A 17,677-nucleotide genomic window follows, 5' to 3' on the forward strand; every position below is an offset into this window, starting at 1 on the left:
ATCCATATGGAACATGGTCTTAAGAAATTTTTTCTAAAATGGAAGAAAATAGCATTTCGGTTTTCAAAGGATATCTTTGGGGAATTTTGGCCGCAAAGAGGAACCCTCGTGTGTCTCACGCTTCGGGGACGTGAATAGATCCGATAGAGAAAGTACATCACTTTTATGAGGATAAGCCTCACTGACGGTGATTTACGACCAGATGATGATGACCGCCGTGACATACGGCCATGAGGCGCGCATTAAAATTTCAGAGGGTTGCGTTACATGGTTAGGATACGCGGCGGCAGCTCTTGAAAAGCAAATGGCACCGACCTCTACTAATAATTTATGAACATCCATATGGCAGCGTATCACATTAACCTGTCATAGGGCGTACAGTAAACGGCGCCCACGGTGATCAGGGAAAAAAAGTGGGCGCCTTCGAGAAAGAAAAGTGAGGGGAGGGTTGTCACACTCGGCACGGTGACCTAAATTGCTCTTTCAAGCTTCTTTGATCTCCTTTGGCTTCAAGTTGCTGTTTTTGTTCAAGGGCAGAAGGAGAACCAGTTATGTAGAAAGCGGTCGATCGCAACTGGCTACTCAAAACGGGTTGGACATAGTGCCAGATGTAATGGAGTGACAGACGCGCATCCCCTCCTTGGGGTTAATCGGAAGGGCCGCTGTGAGGTGACAAGTCTCATTAGGTGCAAAACACATCTCCTCTCCTTTAACTTTGTCCAAAAAACTGAGTGACAACCAATATGGCCGCCACTTCAACTCCTACAGGGTTGCCACCAAGCTCTCACGGACTTAGACTTGAAGTGACGCATCACTTGCACCACATGATGGATAAGCAGATTCAGGAATCAGGGAAAGCTGGGTGATTATAACACAAGAGACAATTTATACAACATTAGCAGAATTTTGGTTTTGTTCCACATACAAGGAAAAAAATTCCCCCAAAACTGTTACCCATATTTTCTAAAACTATCTAAAAACTGTATCGGAGAGGGCAATAAGCCACATTTTCACAGGCTTTCCGGATTTTGGCGGCCAGTCCTTAGCTATGGAGTATGAAGTACTAGGTACCAACATACGTTTCGAGTCACGTGACCAGCCCCTGGCATATATTACAGCTGCCATTATGCGCAACTGGATGAAAAAGACATAGAGAATGCTTTAATTCCAGACATTTTAAGAGAATGAACCACGTGATGCAACCTTCATGCAACTTTCTCTCTAGCCATGCTAAAGTTGCAGGAAAGTGTTCCCAAGTTCTAGCAAAGCAAGACAATGACAAACCTCCAAACCAGCTGCACCAAAAAGCATCAAATCAGGCTACCAAAGTAAAGCAGGCCTCCTCTTTTCTCCTCCAGTCACCAAAGCCACAACCAAATTTTGCTGGTTGTCAATATAATCAGTCATGAGACTAGTAGAAGTAGGCCAATCCTCTGATAAACATTTGTCTTAACGACACACTCATTGAAATCGGCCGTATATTTTTTAAGGAATAAATTTTCCATCCATGAAAAATTTCAAAAACAGCCGGTGAAGGCAAAATGTCACTGGTAGGCCAAAACCAGGACCAAGAGAGTCAGAGTTGGAGCCAATTTTTTGAAGAAGGTTACCGACTCCAGACTAAAATGATATATCGTACAACTCGATTTTTTTATGTTTTTACTTAGTAATGTAATCCATCGTCATTTGGTGAATTAGAGGAGTTGTACATCAGTCCGACTATGGCTAACGGCTATTTACCAAGAAGAGTTGGACTCGTAGTCGTAGTCAGCGGGGGAGGAGTTTTATCTTACCAACGCCACAGCTCTGACTAAAACAATTGTTCGTTTCACCCAAAGGTTTAATCAGGTTAAAAAAAAATTTTTAAAAAAAATTATGTATAAAATTTCTAAAATGGCGCCATATTCTTCCTAGAAACCGCCACTTTAACCATAACATCGCCCTTAGCAACAAGGCTGTCAAGTTCTTACAGAACTCTGAGCTGGCACCAATCCCTGGCAGTAGTAATCAGATTTTTTTTTTCTTTTATAGAGGAACAAACAGTGGCGGATAAGTAGGCCAAAACCATCTTATAAAGCCGACATCCAGAGAACAGAACGCTCCGAGAGATTGTACCGTGAATACAACACAGCGAAAACAAGCCGCTCCAAGGAGAACAGACTGATGCCAGATCCATTATGTGTCACACGTTCAGTCAGCGAGCACAGCAGACCCCATTGTGGGCCGTCACAATGTAAAGCTGAAAGGCCTCCGGCGTCATTACCCAGGTTGGCGTTTTGGATTATTTTTTTTTCCTTTTTGTTAAAGGGCAGCAATTACAAATATTTCACAACAGGCCCGGCCGGCTAAAGCCTTGTGAAACGGCGTTCAGTAAAATGGAGACGCTGAGACAATGCTGTCAGTCGTGTCCCCTCAGGCATCCTCCGTATATCACTTTAATGTCACGTTCTCTATGAGGAGCCTTCTGGGCCCGAGCTATTCACAACTCTCACATCAGGAGGAAAAAAAGAAATAAAAAAATAAGAAAAAGTTCCATCTTATCGGTGCTAAATTTCCATCTTCCCTGGGTATAGAAACATGGGAGGTGAGCCATCACTAGGACTGGCCTGGTGACTACACCGATCCCTACACATACAAGGGTTCTCTGGTGTTGTCACCCACCACTGGCTACCCTTGTTGCTCGGTGACCAACATAACACGATCAGTTTCTGCCATCTCCAATGGTCATCTAAAGTACAAGCGTAATTTAAAGGGGGTGTCGCCACAACCCAACATATCTCCCCAGCCTAGCAGATGGATAGGTTAGTATCACCTGAATCAATCTGTGTTCTCCCCTTGTGAATCGGTACCTCCGTTGCTGAGATATCGCCATTTTTGTCATATGCAAATGAGCTCTTTGTGACAACAAGGGAGCGGCCATTTTGACAAAACTCATCTTCCTATCGACAAAAACTGCTATATCTCAGCAATGGAGGCACGGATTCTCAAGGGGAAAACAATGTTTGATTCAGGTGACCCTAACCCATCTCCGGTGATCAGCTGGGATCTGATGACAGACTTCCTTTAAGTCCAATGGGCATTACCATGTCTTTCCTACAGGGTTATCAAGGTTCGGCTTTATACTACTGTCTAACATGTCCATTCTAAAATACCTTCTTTTAGGACAATAAATTGCGATGCTTCTGTTATTCCTCCTGGAAATGTATGAAACAGGCTGAATTCAAGCTACGTTTGCAACGGGAAAGTCCAACGCGCAAGTCATATCTATCCATTGGCATCCATTCACCCAATGAAGGCCAAACGGTGTGACTGGCAATACAGTGGGATATGTTGGGGATATCCATCAGGAAATTTTCATGTATCCTAGATCCACAGCAAACGTTGCGTCAATAGGCCATAAAGTAACAGGGTGGTACCACTGTCCTTGTCAATAGGGTGTACCCCTACACCGTCAGTAACACCTACTGACAACAAACATCGCAATCACAATGTCATGCTACTAGATCGCACCCAATAGTGGACTGGGTTGTAAGATGTGGCAACTGTGACCCAACACTCGGCATGGCTAGATTCGTTGCGAATGGCAGTTTAACAATAGTGATCTTAATGTGACCTGGACACAAGCTGCGTGCAACCTTAATGCATTTCCAGGAGGAATTAAAGAGGAACAATCACACAATTTTAGGTCCGATCCAAGTTTAAACTATGGTAAAGTAATTAGCAAGGGTTAAAAATCTCCCCATCCGGTTAGCTATAAATCAGCCATAGACAAAACCCGGCTGTCAATGTTCTCGGCCCGGCTGATCTATGGCCCTGGTTCAGCTGTGGTCTAAGCAGATAGGAAGGAAGGTGCAATCCTCCCAGAGATCAATGAACGCGCTGACAGTCGGATTTATCAGGCGATTCATAAGCACTTTACTGACAATTAATGCATTGCCGGGAAAATGGATTAAAAATAGATCAATCCATACACATCCGAAAAAAGGTGGCGCTCCGCATACAAACTGAGGCCTGCTGTGGGCCGGACGTGTCAGGGACCCTGGAACAAAGAATAAAATTATATATTTATTTTTTATTTATTTTTTTCTTTTACTGTGAACCGTTTTGATTCCAAAGGGTGCTGAAAAGTTAAAGTTTTTGTAAATATTTTTATTTATTTATTTTTTTTACTATGGCACCCATTGGCATCAAAACTGTTCACAAAAAAATGTTTGTTTTTTTTTGGGAGGGACGATTTTTTTGTTTGTTTTTGAGGGGCATTTTAAGATTTTGAAAGTTTTGTTGGCTTTTAGGATTTTTTTTAAAAACTTTTTTGGCACCTATTGGCTTCAAAACTCGCGTCTTGGCGTCTTGGAGGGAGGTTGTTGTCTTGGGTTTGTTTTTGAGGGGTGTTTAGGATTTGGGAAGTTTTGTTGGTTTGTAGGATTTCTTCTATAACTTTTCTTGGCTCCCATTGGCTTCAAAACTGTTCACAATAAAAAAAAAAAAACAATTTATTTTTTTTTTTTTTTTGGAGGGGGGGGTTGGAGGGGGGGTTGTTTTGAGTTTGTTTTTGAGAGGTATTTAAGATTTTGGAAATTTTGTTGGTTTTTAGGATTTTTTTAATACAAAATATATTTTTTATATACAAAAAAAAATTACAAAAAGCCAACAAAACACATTAGAAATATTAAACACTCCCCAAAAGACACAACACAAGGCCCCCCAAAATGAACTCAAAACAAAACCTTTAAGACATTGTGCCCCCCCCCACACACAAACACCAAAGAAGAAAAAAACCACAACACCAACACCCGCCATCTAGTGCTAAAGCACTTCTAGACGTTACAGTTAGGTTCACATAAGGACATACAAAAAAAAAAAAAAAAAAAAAAGGCTCCACAACACCGCTGTGCATGAGCATTCCCGGCTTTGCATGCCCATTATGGCGTTTTATAAGATCACTATATATTTGAGGGTGCGGATAATCTAGTGATGTAACAGAAGCCGGGCCTGGTCATGGCCGAATGTGCCGAATTCTCCCCAAGGTGCCGAGATCCTTTCCTGAGCTACACATGAACAAAGCGTAGTGGATTATATTACAATAGGTCGTACAGGGCTGCTCGGCAGCGTGGAGCAGGGGTTAAGAGCCGTAGAGTCTCCAAGAGGACAAACGTATTCATTAGAGCCAAGTGAAATTCGACATGTAAGTAACGTACAGTATGTTAAGTCTGTATAAGACGGGGGTTGCCCGATACAGTATTAAGTGAAAGAGAGAGCAAAAGTGGATAAACAAATTTAAAAAAAAAAAAAAGTTAAAGTATCATTAAAAAAAGGCAAAAAAAAAAAATTACACAAAAAAAATTAAAAAAAAATTAAAAAAAAAATTCAGAAGGCAACAAAATACCCCGACAGAAGAGGGTTCGGTACACAAGATGGCCAAACATATGCGTCACGCAAACAAAAGCTCCGACACAGTCCATCATTTCCATCGTCTCTCTCCAATGGGCGACGAGGGACTGAATGGAAAATAAAAATTAATTACTCCATCAACTCGCTGCGAGATACTTGAGAGGCCAAGCTCCGAGCTGCCGGAATTGGGAGGAGATACAGCCCCGCACCTGGGACCGTTGCCAATACAACATACCTTGACCAAAAAGCTGGCAATCAGCCGGACTCTCAGACCTAAAAGCCTCGGCCATTTGTGAAAGCGATTCGCCAAGTACGTCGTGTTCTGTCCCCGTCAAGCTCACTTCCACTTCTAGACAATAGTTTCCACAAGGGACTGTGAAGTGGAACAATCTAATCTGTTCAGGGCTCTGAAGCCAAACAGGCAAAATACTCGGCAGGATTGCAGGAGACAATCTGAGACCGTTTCTCGAGGACAATTTCAAGTGCACCTGCTACCTAAGCACACAAGCTCCCGGTCTGCGGACAGTCATGACTACGTGACTTCTCACACTACAAAAGATCCTGTGACAAGTCATTGAGGTATTAATCTGGAGTTCCTGCTCACACCTCCGACACCATCTAAGGTCAAGAGAACCTTTTGAGGTTGAGGACACCTGCAGTAGGTGCAAGATTATATTTTTGGTAACGTCTGGCATAGAAGGATACCAAAGGAAGTTCTGATGGACCTGGGCTCTGATACAACAGTGGGCCATAACCCCAAAAGTCCAACACCCATTTAGCACCAACAACCCACCCAATTCATGATCCATCAACGAAAACTGGAAACAATCCAAAAACTTAGGAGCTTGCAGAAAAGTTCAAGAGGTTTCTTGGCTTCTGGTAGCATACACCCTTATTCCACAATACTTTAGTATATAGCAAATATACCATAGCATACAGAGGTCCAATTGACGTGAATATATGTGCAAATTGCCTGATCGCCCAATTTTTGGGGGTCTATCGCACCAAACATGGATATTGCCAATTGACAGCCAGCCAAAAATATCCAAACATTGCCGATCTGAAGTCTGTCATTGGGCAGCCCGTCTTCATGGTGCCATTGGGCAGCCCGTCTTCATGGTGCCATTGGGCAGCCCGTCTTCATGGTGCCATTGGGCAGCCCGTCTTCATGGTGCCATTGGGCAGCCCGTCTTCATGGTGCCATTGGGCAGCCCGTCTTCATGGTGCCATTGGGCAGCCCGTCTTCATGGTGCCATTGGGCAGCCCGTCTTCATGGTGCCATTGGGCAGCCCGTCTTCATGGTGCCATTGGGCAGCCCGTCTTCATGGTGCCATTGGGCAGCCCGTCTTCATGGTGCCATTGGGCAGCCCGTCTTCATGGTGCCATTGGGCAGCCCGTCTTCATGGTGCCATTGGGCAGCCCGTCTTCATGGTGCCATTGGGCAGCCCGTCTTCATGGTGCCATTGGGCAGCCCGTCTTCATGGTGCCATTGGGCAGCCCGTCTTCATGGTGCCATTGGGCAGCCCGTCTTCATGGTGCCATTGGGCAGCCCGTCTTCATGGTGCCATTGGGCAGCCTGTCTTCATGGTGCCATTGGGCAGCCGTCTTCATGGTGCCATTGGGCAGCCGTCTTCATGGTGCCATTGGGCAGCCCGTCTTCATGGTGTCACTGGGCAGCCCGTCTTCATGGCGTCATGGGGCAGCCCGTCTTCATGGCAGATCACTGGCCAAATTGGCCAACAAAAATCCAATGTATATGGCCACCTAAATATGACTGAACTAGAGAAACCAAAAGACGGTGGAAACATGAACATGGGCTTGCGCATGGAGTTCTGTTCACCCACAGAGAGAAACATTATGGCACATCCCATTGTACTCCATCTACGAAGAGGTACAAGTCTGACCAAACTTGTATGGCTCCAAATACGGGTATTAGCAACCCCAATCTTCAAGTTGTCTCCAGTTGATCGACCACTACTGAGAAATAGAAGCACCCGCAACCCTGAAAAAGTTGGGCAAAGACCAGAGCCAAGTAGCCAACACACTTAGAAAATTGCCAATAGCGCCCAACTTTTTGGGTCCTGTTCTACCATCTCCCTTGGCTGCGTTCCTGAGTAATTTGTCTACCCGCCACCATGACTCGAAGACGGAAACAAATTCACACGACAGAAGGGCCCGGGAATCATTACGACTCCTTATTAGTCGCACTATGTATCGAAACGTTCTCAAATGATCCCGCACTTGAATCCTGACACCAATCAGTAGAAATTAGACACTCGCTTAAGCAAATGACAGAAAAAAAAAAAATTCACTAACGAGAATCCTCATGAATCCGTAGAGGGAAAAATTGCTGCGAAAAAAAAATAAAATTAAATACGAGGCAGCAGGTGGGACATTATGTAAGAGCACAACTGCTGCGAGAAGTAATTTTTGCGAGCGCGCTAAATATTTACACAGCAATTGATTCCGAGTGTCGCTTACATAGACAATCAATGCGGAAACACACACGGCAACCGCCGCACATGAGACTCGCTGATTAGTAACTGAATGCATGGTGATGTGACACGGCCGGTGGGATCTCCTCCAGACTTAATCCCCGTGTAGGTAAATATCAAGAGCTTCATCAGGATCTGACGGGAGAAAATTCCTTTCTTAGCCAAAACACTTCGCAGAATGTTGGCAAGTTCACACTGTGCTATACCGGCCCGCTGCAGAGCTGTAACATACAATGATGATTCCATAGATAGACCCCGATATGAGGTGCAGGGGGCAGTTACACTATACAAGTCAGGATGTCACAATCCAAGCTGTCTTCATAAATCTACTGGCTGTCCCTGGAAACAGTCAACGAGCTTGTTGTCAGACACGCCCCTAACAGTTTTGTACAGGGCCTCATGTAAAGACAACACCTTGCAGATTGGATATTACCAATGCAAGGTCTCTGCAGACATGAAATAAGTCTGCAGAATAGTGAGCGCAGCTCTGGAGTATAATACAGGATAAGTAATGTAATGTATGTACACAGTGACTGCACCAGCAGAATAATGAGCGCAGCTCTGGAGTATAATACAGGATAAGTAATGTAATATATGTACACAGTGACTGTACCAGCAGAATAGTGAGCGCAGCTCTGGAGTACAATACAGGATAAGTAATGTAATGTATGTACACTATATATAAAGAAATTGAGTTGGTGTCGCTGACATGGTCTGCTCCAGTCCTAGCTAACATTTACTCTCTTTAAGGTGACTTCCTCTGCACATCTCAATGTTATTATTGCAGCCAAACAACAATCCGCACCAAATTCGGAGACTGAGGTTTTACGGTGAACTTTTTTGTGACAGACAATAGGCGGCTACTGTAATTCTGTGGATCAACTGATGCCGGATTATCCTCTTCCGCAACATCAAAGGAGACCCCTTATCTCTTCAGCACACAAAACCACGATTACAATAACTTCTTCATGGATACCCAAGGCCAATAGTCAGTTCCAAAAGAAGGGCAAAATGGGTTCATGTGGGAGGGGGGCATCATAAGGACGAGCCACTGCACTGCGAGCAGCAAGGCACAATGTCCGTCTCAGTGGGAAGCCTACGCTGAACACAGGGGTTAATTTTGTGCCGATGTGTTTTCTTGTTGCTATATAACTGAGGGGTGGGACTTCACAGGTGGGTGTGGTTTAATATTTTGTTTACTACAGCAGACAGGACAGAGGGGGGAGGCTCCTGCTGCAGCCAGTTGACTTACAGCCAGGTACAGGACATGGAAGATCTCCTTAGGTACAGATATTTTCTTATCCATTTCAAAGCATAGAGGAATTCCTTTAAAGCGGTGGCTCCCAATCTTTCTGAATGCAGAACCCCCATCTGGACTTTTGTTTAGGACCCTTCACCTCTACTCTGACTCCATTATAATTTTCAGCTTCATACGGTTTCTGTTCTGCTTATTCTTCCTTCGCACATGCCCTTTACAAACACAGCTCTGCCACCTCCAAGTTCTTCCCCACACACAGCTCTACTACCTACACATTCTATGTAACGTCCACTTCCCCTCCACACTCAGTGAAGCTACGTTCACATTTTCCCACACACAGCTCTGCAACATCCCTGTTCTTCCCAGCACACAGCTCTGCAACATCCCTGTTCTTCCCAGCACACAGCTCTGCTACATCCCTGTTCTTCCCAGCACACAGCTCTGCTACATCCCTGTTCTTCCCAGCACACAGCTCTGCTACATCCCTGTTCTTCCCAGCACACAGCTCTGCTACATCCCTGTTCTTCCCAGCACACAGCTCTGCTACATCCCTGTTCTTCCCAGCACACAGCTCTGCTACATCCCTGTTCTTCCCAGCACACAGCTCTGCTACATCCCTGTTCTTCCCAGCACACAGCTCTGCTACATCCCTGTTCTTCCCAGCACACAGCTCTGCTACATCCCTGTTCTTCCCAGCACACAGCTCTGCTACATCCCTGTTCTTCCCAGCACACAGCTCTGCTACATCCCTGTTCTTCCCAGCACACAGCTCTGCTACATCCCTGTTCTTCCCAGCACACAGCTCTGCTACATCCCTGTTCTTCCCAGCACACAGCTCTGCTACATCCCTGTTCTTCCCAGCACACAGCTCTGCTACATCCCTGTTCTTCCCAGCACACAGCTCTGCTACATCCCTGTTCTTCACAGCACACAGCTCTGTAACATCCACACTTATGGTAGCCCTGCTGTATCCATTTCCCCACATAAACTCATCACTGCTATAGCAGCATTATCCCCCCTGCCCCGCACACAGCTCTGCTACATCCACATTCCCCTACACTCAGATATTCATTAGCTCTTGTCAACAGGCAGGACATGCATTGATCTCTGGACCACCTTCCCAGCCTCCAGCTCGTGACCACCTGGAGATCACTACACAAACAACCCCCACCCCAATTAGAAGCCACACTTTGGGAAACCATGCTTTAAAGGAACTATCCTATAAGGACATATGGACGTCAGACATGAGAGAACAGCTCCTGGTCCCTTAAGGGGAACACGTCGCACATTTAAAGGGGCCATCGAGGGGACTAAACTTTATTTCTGGCCCAGGATTTATCAGTGCCGCATGTTGGATTTCTGGGTTGGTCCTGACCCTGAGTTACATGATCAGAACCAGCACCTGTCATGCAAGTATTTGGCAGTACTATGGGGGCTGGCTTTATATTAGAATAATGTGGTCTGACAGCTGTCATAGTATAGGTATTACCAGTGATCATGGGAGAGAAGGGGTGAGGTGGATCAACGTGGGTGCTGGTTCTGATCAGGTGACCCTGAGGTGGAATCAGCCCCGAAACCAGACGTGGAGCACTGACAGAGTTCAGACTGGAGGTGGGTAAATATTTAGTCCTTGGATAGCACCTTTAATGCATGGGAGAGACATGTAGGACCGGCATAGATCAGCTGATTGGTAGGTCCTTGTTTAGAGAAGTCTTGCATAGGGTTGAGCGATCAGGATCGGAAAAGATCGAATCGCGATCAAGCAAATTTCACGATCAGCTGGAAAACGATCGGAAATCGGATTTTAAAATCGATCCTGAAATCTCAATATCGGCTCAACCCTAGTCTTATACCAATAAGGCACCCTTTTTAAGGTTTTGGGCCTAGTAACTCCCCATATGACCAGATGTACGGAGACACAGGGAGAATAAAACATTACAGCACAATGAATCTGCAATATCCTGAGATATTACAAGCCTTCCGAAACGCGGCCCAGTGCGGACATCCATCATTACTATCCCTGGCACTGCCAGCATGCACCATAAACCGTTATCATCAAAATCCACTTTTTGGTCTTAAATCAGTAGCCCGGCCTCAGTCTCTGCCAACGATCCGAGCGGAGTCAATATCACATCTGAAAGAATGAAAAACTTCCCGTCACACCAGAGCGATTCTGCTGTCAAAGCACCGGAGCCGACGCCGCTCAATTTGCAAATGGGCTGCGGGATGAGCGAATACATTACAATGAAGAGGAAAACAGAAACGCCAGATGAGTGTTGTAGTACGGAAGAAGGAGACGACGTCTTGGGCCGCGGCTAAAAACTGAGATAAGACATGGGCCCAAGGTTTGTATCGCCGAGAAAGTAGCCAAAAGTTGGCTCAGTCATTGGCGATGTCCAACAAGGTCCCAGGGAGACAACAACCTCCCCTGGGTCCTGTGAAGTATAATGGCCCCCCCAATTCCCAAACCCGGACCCCTGGACGCAAGATAATGGGTTTATGTTGATGAGAACGTAGCAAGAAGTTTGCAGTCAATGAAAGTTTTGTTCAACATTCAAACTACTGGCAAGGTCTTCAGAGGGGGCACAGGCCTAGATCTGGGCCCTGGGAAGTCACATCAGGGCCCCAGGAAACAATCTGCCAGTTAGACAACAACCCCCTACATTGCTCCAGTTACATGGCAGAAACAACAGAGCCCCAGGAAACGCAACTTACTGACAAGACAAACCCTGTTTGAGTCCTGCAAGATGCTGTGGCCCACGGCAAGATCTACGTGAAACACAACATGTATGCCAGGGACCCGGCTCCGAGATACGTAACAGGAATAAGATGCAAGGCCTTATCCAAGAGTCCCTTTAAGATGTTACTTCTCCTAGGGGGCAGTGATGCCATATGCTCCAGTGACACCTGACAGGACCCCTGGGATACAATGCAATGCAATGGCCCATGCCAGGGATCCCAACACATGACAGTTCCTGTAAGGGTCCTATTAACACGCTACTACTCTTGCTACGGCCCCTGAGAGATTCAAACTGTACACCAGGACCTCTGCAAGACAAAACGGTACCTGCTAGGCCCCTGGGACACACAACAGCCCCCGCAAGGGTTCCTGATGCTACTGCTCCAGCTAGGAAGATGCAAAACCATATGTCAGGGTCCCCGCAGAACACAGCAGCCCCTGTGAGCCGCAACGGCCAACACCAGGGTTCCCAAGACACGTGACTGCCACTGGCAGGGTCCCTTTAATGCACTATTGCACCTGCTAGGGCCCCTGAGTGACATAACATGCATACCAGGATCTCTGCAAGATAAGACAGCACCTGCGGGGGCCCCTGGGATCCATCGGCCCATGCAATGGTTCCTGCCAGAGTCCCTTTAACATGTTACTGCTAGGGCCCCTGGAAGATGCAACACAATACACCCAAGACGGCCCAACATTCTTGCAAGACACAACGGCCATCACCAGAGTTCCGACAAGGTGTGCTGGCCCCTGCCAAAACTTTTGCAAGGTGCTCAGCTGTTGCCCAAACCTCTGCCTACCACTTCCAAGCCAGTTTAACTTGCTGCCGAAAACCTTCCGAGGTCGGCAACCTTTATCTGTAGCGACACTACACGTCCCAGCCTACCCGGAGAATAAGGTCATGCTGGGAGTTGTAGTCCGCACTAGAGCTGGCATGTCGACGGTTGCTGACCTGGAGCGAGTTCCTGCAAAAGTCACGTCCCGAGTTCAGTAAAAGTCCTAACACGTGACTAAAATCCGGCAGCGAATAAATCTGAAAAAAAAAAAACTAAAAAAAAACAAAAAAAAAAAACAAAAATTAGGATGAAATATCGTCGCTCTGAAGCACGAGAAGAATCCAAACACACAATAGGACGCCGACGGCAGCCAAACATCACGACAGAGGCCGGAACCACACTATTGTCACTCGGGGCCGCAGTTGAGGCGTGTGAGCACCGGGGGCAGTAGCGTGCACCCTGTTTTGTTTAAATGGGAGGATTTAAATGTCCTCACAGCCATGCTGTCAATCAGCGGCTCCGCTTACAATCACAACCTCCTCCTCCCCCGGCGTCTGAGCAAATACCCCCGGCCTGATGCCTGAAAACAAAGCTGAAACCAGAGCAGAGCAAAACAAGCCACACAATAAAAAGAAGAAACACCGGCGGCCGCTGCCATCATTGGGGGCCAGACCCGGACAGCGAAGTGTGCCGGGGCAGATCACCAACTACTCCCTTTGTTTAAATGGCCAGCTACACACATGTATACATATATACACCCCACACAAGGTCAGATCGGAGCCGGGACGTTACCCCCGGAACACACGTCCCTCACGTTCGCCGCCGGCAAAGTTGTCGCCTGTCGTTTGTGAGCAAGTTGTTACGTAACAGGCAGACAAAAGACACCAGGAAATAAGTCCAGCGGGAATGTGGGTTAGTAGGAGCCATTGTGTACGGTATTATCTGTGCACCCACCGCACCAGCACAACAGGCAAGGTAAAGGTCACATAGCACATGTTATAGCAGGAGCCGGCACATTGTAACCCACGCCGACTCTCTGCACTCACACACAACTTCTAGTGACAGGCGCACGGCGTGGTTGTCAGCAGACCGGGGTCTGATACTAGAACATCTGTATACCTAGGTTATATCATATGTCAGCTATAGGACAGGGAGATAGAACCCCAATACATGACTGGGGGGGGGGGGCTATAACCAGACATGTCAACAGTCAAGCATGGCCATGATAATAAGGGGGTAGCAATAAAAGGGGGCCGCTATAGCATAGGGATAGACATACAAAAGTGATTTAGGGGGTCAGCATGTTAATATTGGGGTGCACAACTGCAATGCTGCTACAACATAGGCACATAAGAACGTCACAATAACCTTATACTGGGGGGCTGCTACAACATAGGCACTTTCATATATAAGATGTCACAATAACCTTATACTGGGGGGGGCTGCTATAATGTAAGCATGGTAGACAGTCACTAGTAGGGGGCACAATTAGCGTATAACATAGGCATGTCCCTTCTAGGGGGGCACAATTACCTACGGAGGATGCTATAACATAGGCATGTCCCTTCTAGGGGGGCACAATTACGGTATAATATAGGCATGTCCCTTCTAGGGCGGCACAATTATGGTATAACATAGGCATGTCCCTTCTAGGGGGGCACAACTACGGTATAACATAGGCATGTCCCTTCTAAGGGGGGCACAATTACGGTATAACATTGGTCACTACTAGGCAGATCAATAACTTTGCAATGCTGCTATAACATAGGGACCGTCCTATAGAAAGTCACAATAATTAGGGACCTATGGGGGGGGGCTGCTATAGCATAGGCACGGTGACACTTTACAAAGTCACTACTAGGGGGCACAACAGAGACACTTCAGAAAGTCAGTCACCTAGCTATAACATAGGCACGGTCGGACTTTACAAAGCCTCGCGTCACTGCTAGGGGGCGCAATACACCAGGGATACTGCTATGACATAAGCATGGTGAGACAATGTATCACTAATAAGGGGGCGCAAGAAACTAGAACCATTACTAATATTGGGGGGGCTGCAATAACATACCCTAAAAGTTGCACGTCACTATTTAGGGGGGGCTGCCGCCATAACGTAGGCATAGTGTCACTTTTGGGGTCCCTATAGGCCATATCACATAACTTTTGGGGTACAGCCTATGGGGGTGAAGCAATGCAGTGTTTCGAGGGGATAGGACCACAGACTACTACTTTTTGGGGTGCAGGGCCAGTTTTGGGGTGCCACATGACAATACTCTCAGGGGGTGACTTGTTCCTACTAGGGGGCAGTTACTTTTGGGGTGCACTGGCTGTGGTGAGTTACCAGGGTTGGGGTCCCCCCTTATCCTGCTGCCAGCCCCGGGCCCTGACTTCACGTTACCTCAGAGACCACCTTATTGTTATTATCCTCCCTGTCCCAGCCGTCCCCTCAGCTCACAGCAGCCCCCAATCCCCCCCAGACCTCCTCCGACCCGACAGCGCCCCAGTACCTGCTATGGAACCAGTCCTTGCAGATGTCGCATTCGATCATGAACCGGCTCACATCGTACGGCTGCCGGCAGACACAGTAGACGGGAGCCGCTCCGGCCATCTTTAAAATCCACTCTCCAGCCCAGACATCACACACACAGCACGGAGCGGGGGAGGGGGCGAGTGCGCATGTGCCAGCGGCCCCCGCTCCCCCGCCCCTCTCGGCACATACACACACTCTGCCCTAGTTCCTGCATTCTCATTGGACGAGGCGCAGTACAGGGGGCGTGGCTGTTTGCCAGCCTCAAAGCAATAACCGAGAAGGAAAGGACTCGGATTGACGGAAGGAGCCGAAGTGTTCCGGGAATGGCCGAGTGGAATGACATCTTCACTTAAAGGGACAAGTCACTTGTAATTATGAATGAGAATGGATTGTAGTAGCCTAATGAGAGGCAAAGTAGTCACAGCCATGTCCTGTAAGGCATTAGAGGGGAAGTGCTGTAGTAATCTGCTCTAGGTGTGACATACATTGGCCTTTAGTGGAACAAACGTGGTCTTTTAGCTTTTATGCCAAGTTTTAGCAGATTATTGGTGTCCTTTACTTTTGCTAAAATATTTGTTTCTGTACATAGTATACCTGTCTGAATTTCTCTGGTGTAGTCGTATCCCCGTGTTTCTGGGCAGTGCCCTACAAAACAGCATCTAACACAATGCCCCATATCAGCCGCAGTGTCCCCATATCAAAGACAGTGCCTCATATCAGATAGTGTCCCCATATCAGACAGTGTCCCCATATCAGCCACAATGTCCCATATCAGACACAATGTCCCATATAAGCCACAGTGCCCCATATCAGCTACAATGCCCCCATATCAGCCACAGTGTCCCCATATCAAAGACAGTGCCTCATATCAGACAGTGTCCCCATATCAGCCACAATGCCCCATATCAGCTACAATGCCCCCATATCAGCCACAGTGTCCCCATATCAAAGACAGTGCCTCATATCAGACAGTGTCCCCATATCAGCCACAATGTCCCATATCAGACACAATGTCCCATATAAGCCACAGTGCCCCATATCAGCCACAAAGCCCCCATATCAGCCACAAAGCCCCATGTCAGCTACAATGCCCCATATCAGCCATAATGCCCCCATATCATCCACAATGCCCCATATCAACCACAGTTCCCCATATCAGCCACAATGCCCCATATCAGCCACAGTTCCCCATATCAGCCACAATGTCACATATCAGCCACAGTTGCCCCATATCAGCCACAATGCCCCATATCAGCCACAATGCCCCATATCAGCCACAGTGCCCCCATAACAACCACAATGTCACATATCAGCCACAGTTGCCCCATATCAGCCACAATGCCCCATATCAGCCACAATGCCCCATATCAGCCACAGTTCCCCATATCAGCCACAATGTCACATATCAGCCACAGTTGCCCCATATCAGCCACAATGCCCCATGTCAGCTACAATGCCCCATATCAGCCACAATGTCCCATATCATCCACAATGCCCCATGTCAGCCACAATGCCCCATATCGGCTACAATGCCCCCATATCAGCCACAGTGTCCCCATATCATAGACAGTGCCTCATATCAGACAGTGTCCCCATATCAGCCACAATGTCCCATATCAGACACAATGTCCCATATAAGCCACAGTGCCCCATATCAGCCACAAAGCCCCCATATCAGCCACAAAGCCCCATGTCAGCTACAATGCCCCATATCAGCCATAATGCCCCCATATCAACCTCAGTGCCCCATATCATCCACAATGCCCCATATCAACCACAGTTCCCCATATCAGCCACAGTTCCCCATATCAGCCACAATGTCACATATCAGCCACAGTTGCCCCATATCAGCCACAATGCCCCATGTCAGCCACAATGCCCCATATCAGCTATAATGCCCCCATATCAACCTCAGTGCCCCATTTCATCCACAATGCCCCCATATCAACCTCAATGCCCCATATCATCCACAATGCCCCCATATCAACCTCAATGCCCCATATCATCCACAATGCCCCCATATCAACCACAATGACCCATATCAGACTCAATCCCCCATTTCAGCCACTATGCCTCCATATCCGCCACAATGCCCCCATATCAGCCTCAATGCCCCATATTAGCCACTATGCCCCATATCAGCCACAATGCCTCCATATCAACCACAATGCCTTCATATCAGCCTCAATGCCCCATATCAGCCATAATGCCCCCATATCCGCCACAATGCCCCATATCAACCACAGTGCCCCCCAATAGTGAAAGCTACAGCCCCACTAACAATGCCAGTCTTAATGTTCTCATAACAGTTGTAGCCCATAAGTGCCAACTACAGTTCCCTTCCCCCATAACAGTGTCAATCAGAACGTCTGTATAACCGTAACAGCCTCATAAGGTATTGTTCACACGTGTCAGATTTGCATACTGTTATGTTGTGACGAATGGGGCGCTGACAATCCCCTCAATAGTGGTGATGGGCGCCCTAGT

The 17,677-nt window shown here is 47.2% G+C and overlaps 1 protein-coding gene across 1 annotated transcript in view; it reads right to left on the reverse strand.

Annotated features, from left to right (window-relative positions):
- The window catches only part of KDM7A (lysine demethylase 7A), a 48,681-nt gene extending 33,339 nt beyond the window's left edge, over positions 1–15,342 (reverse strand). Inside the window, exon 1 of the mRNA XM_075275221.1 lies at positions 15,168–15,342. Within this exon, the coding sequence (XP_075131322.1) occupies positions 15,168–15,268 (101 nt within the window). The 5' untranslated portion in view covers positions 15,269–15,342. The remainder of the gene's footprint in view (positions 1–15,167) is intronic.
- Positions 15,343–17,677: the final 2,335 nt, after the last annotated feature.

Source organism: Leptodactylus fuscus, chromosome 5 (genome assembly GCF_031893055.1).
Source record: "Leptodactylus fuscus isolate aLepFus1 chromosome 5, aLepFus1.hap2, whole genome shotgun sequence".
Lineage (NCBI taxonomy): Eukaryota > Metazoa > Chordata > Amphibia > Anura > Leptodactylidae > Leptodactylus > Leptodactylus fuscus.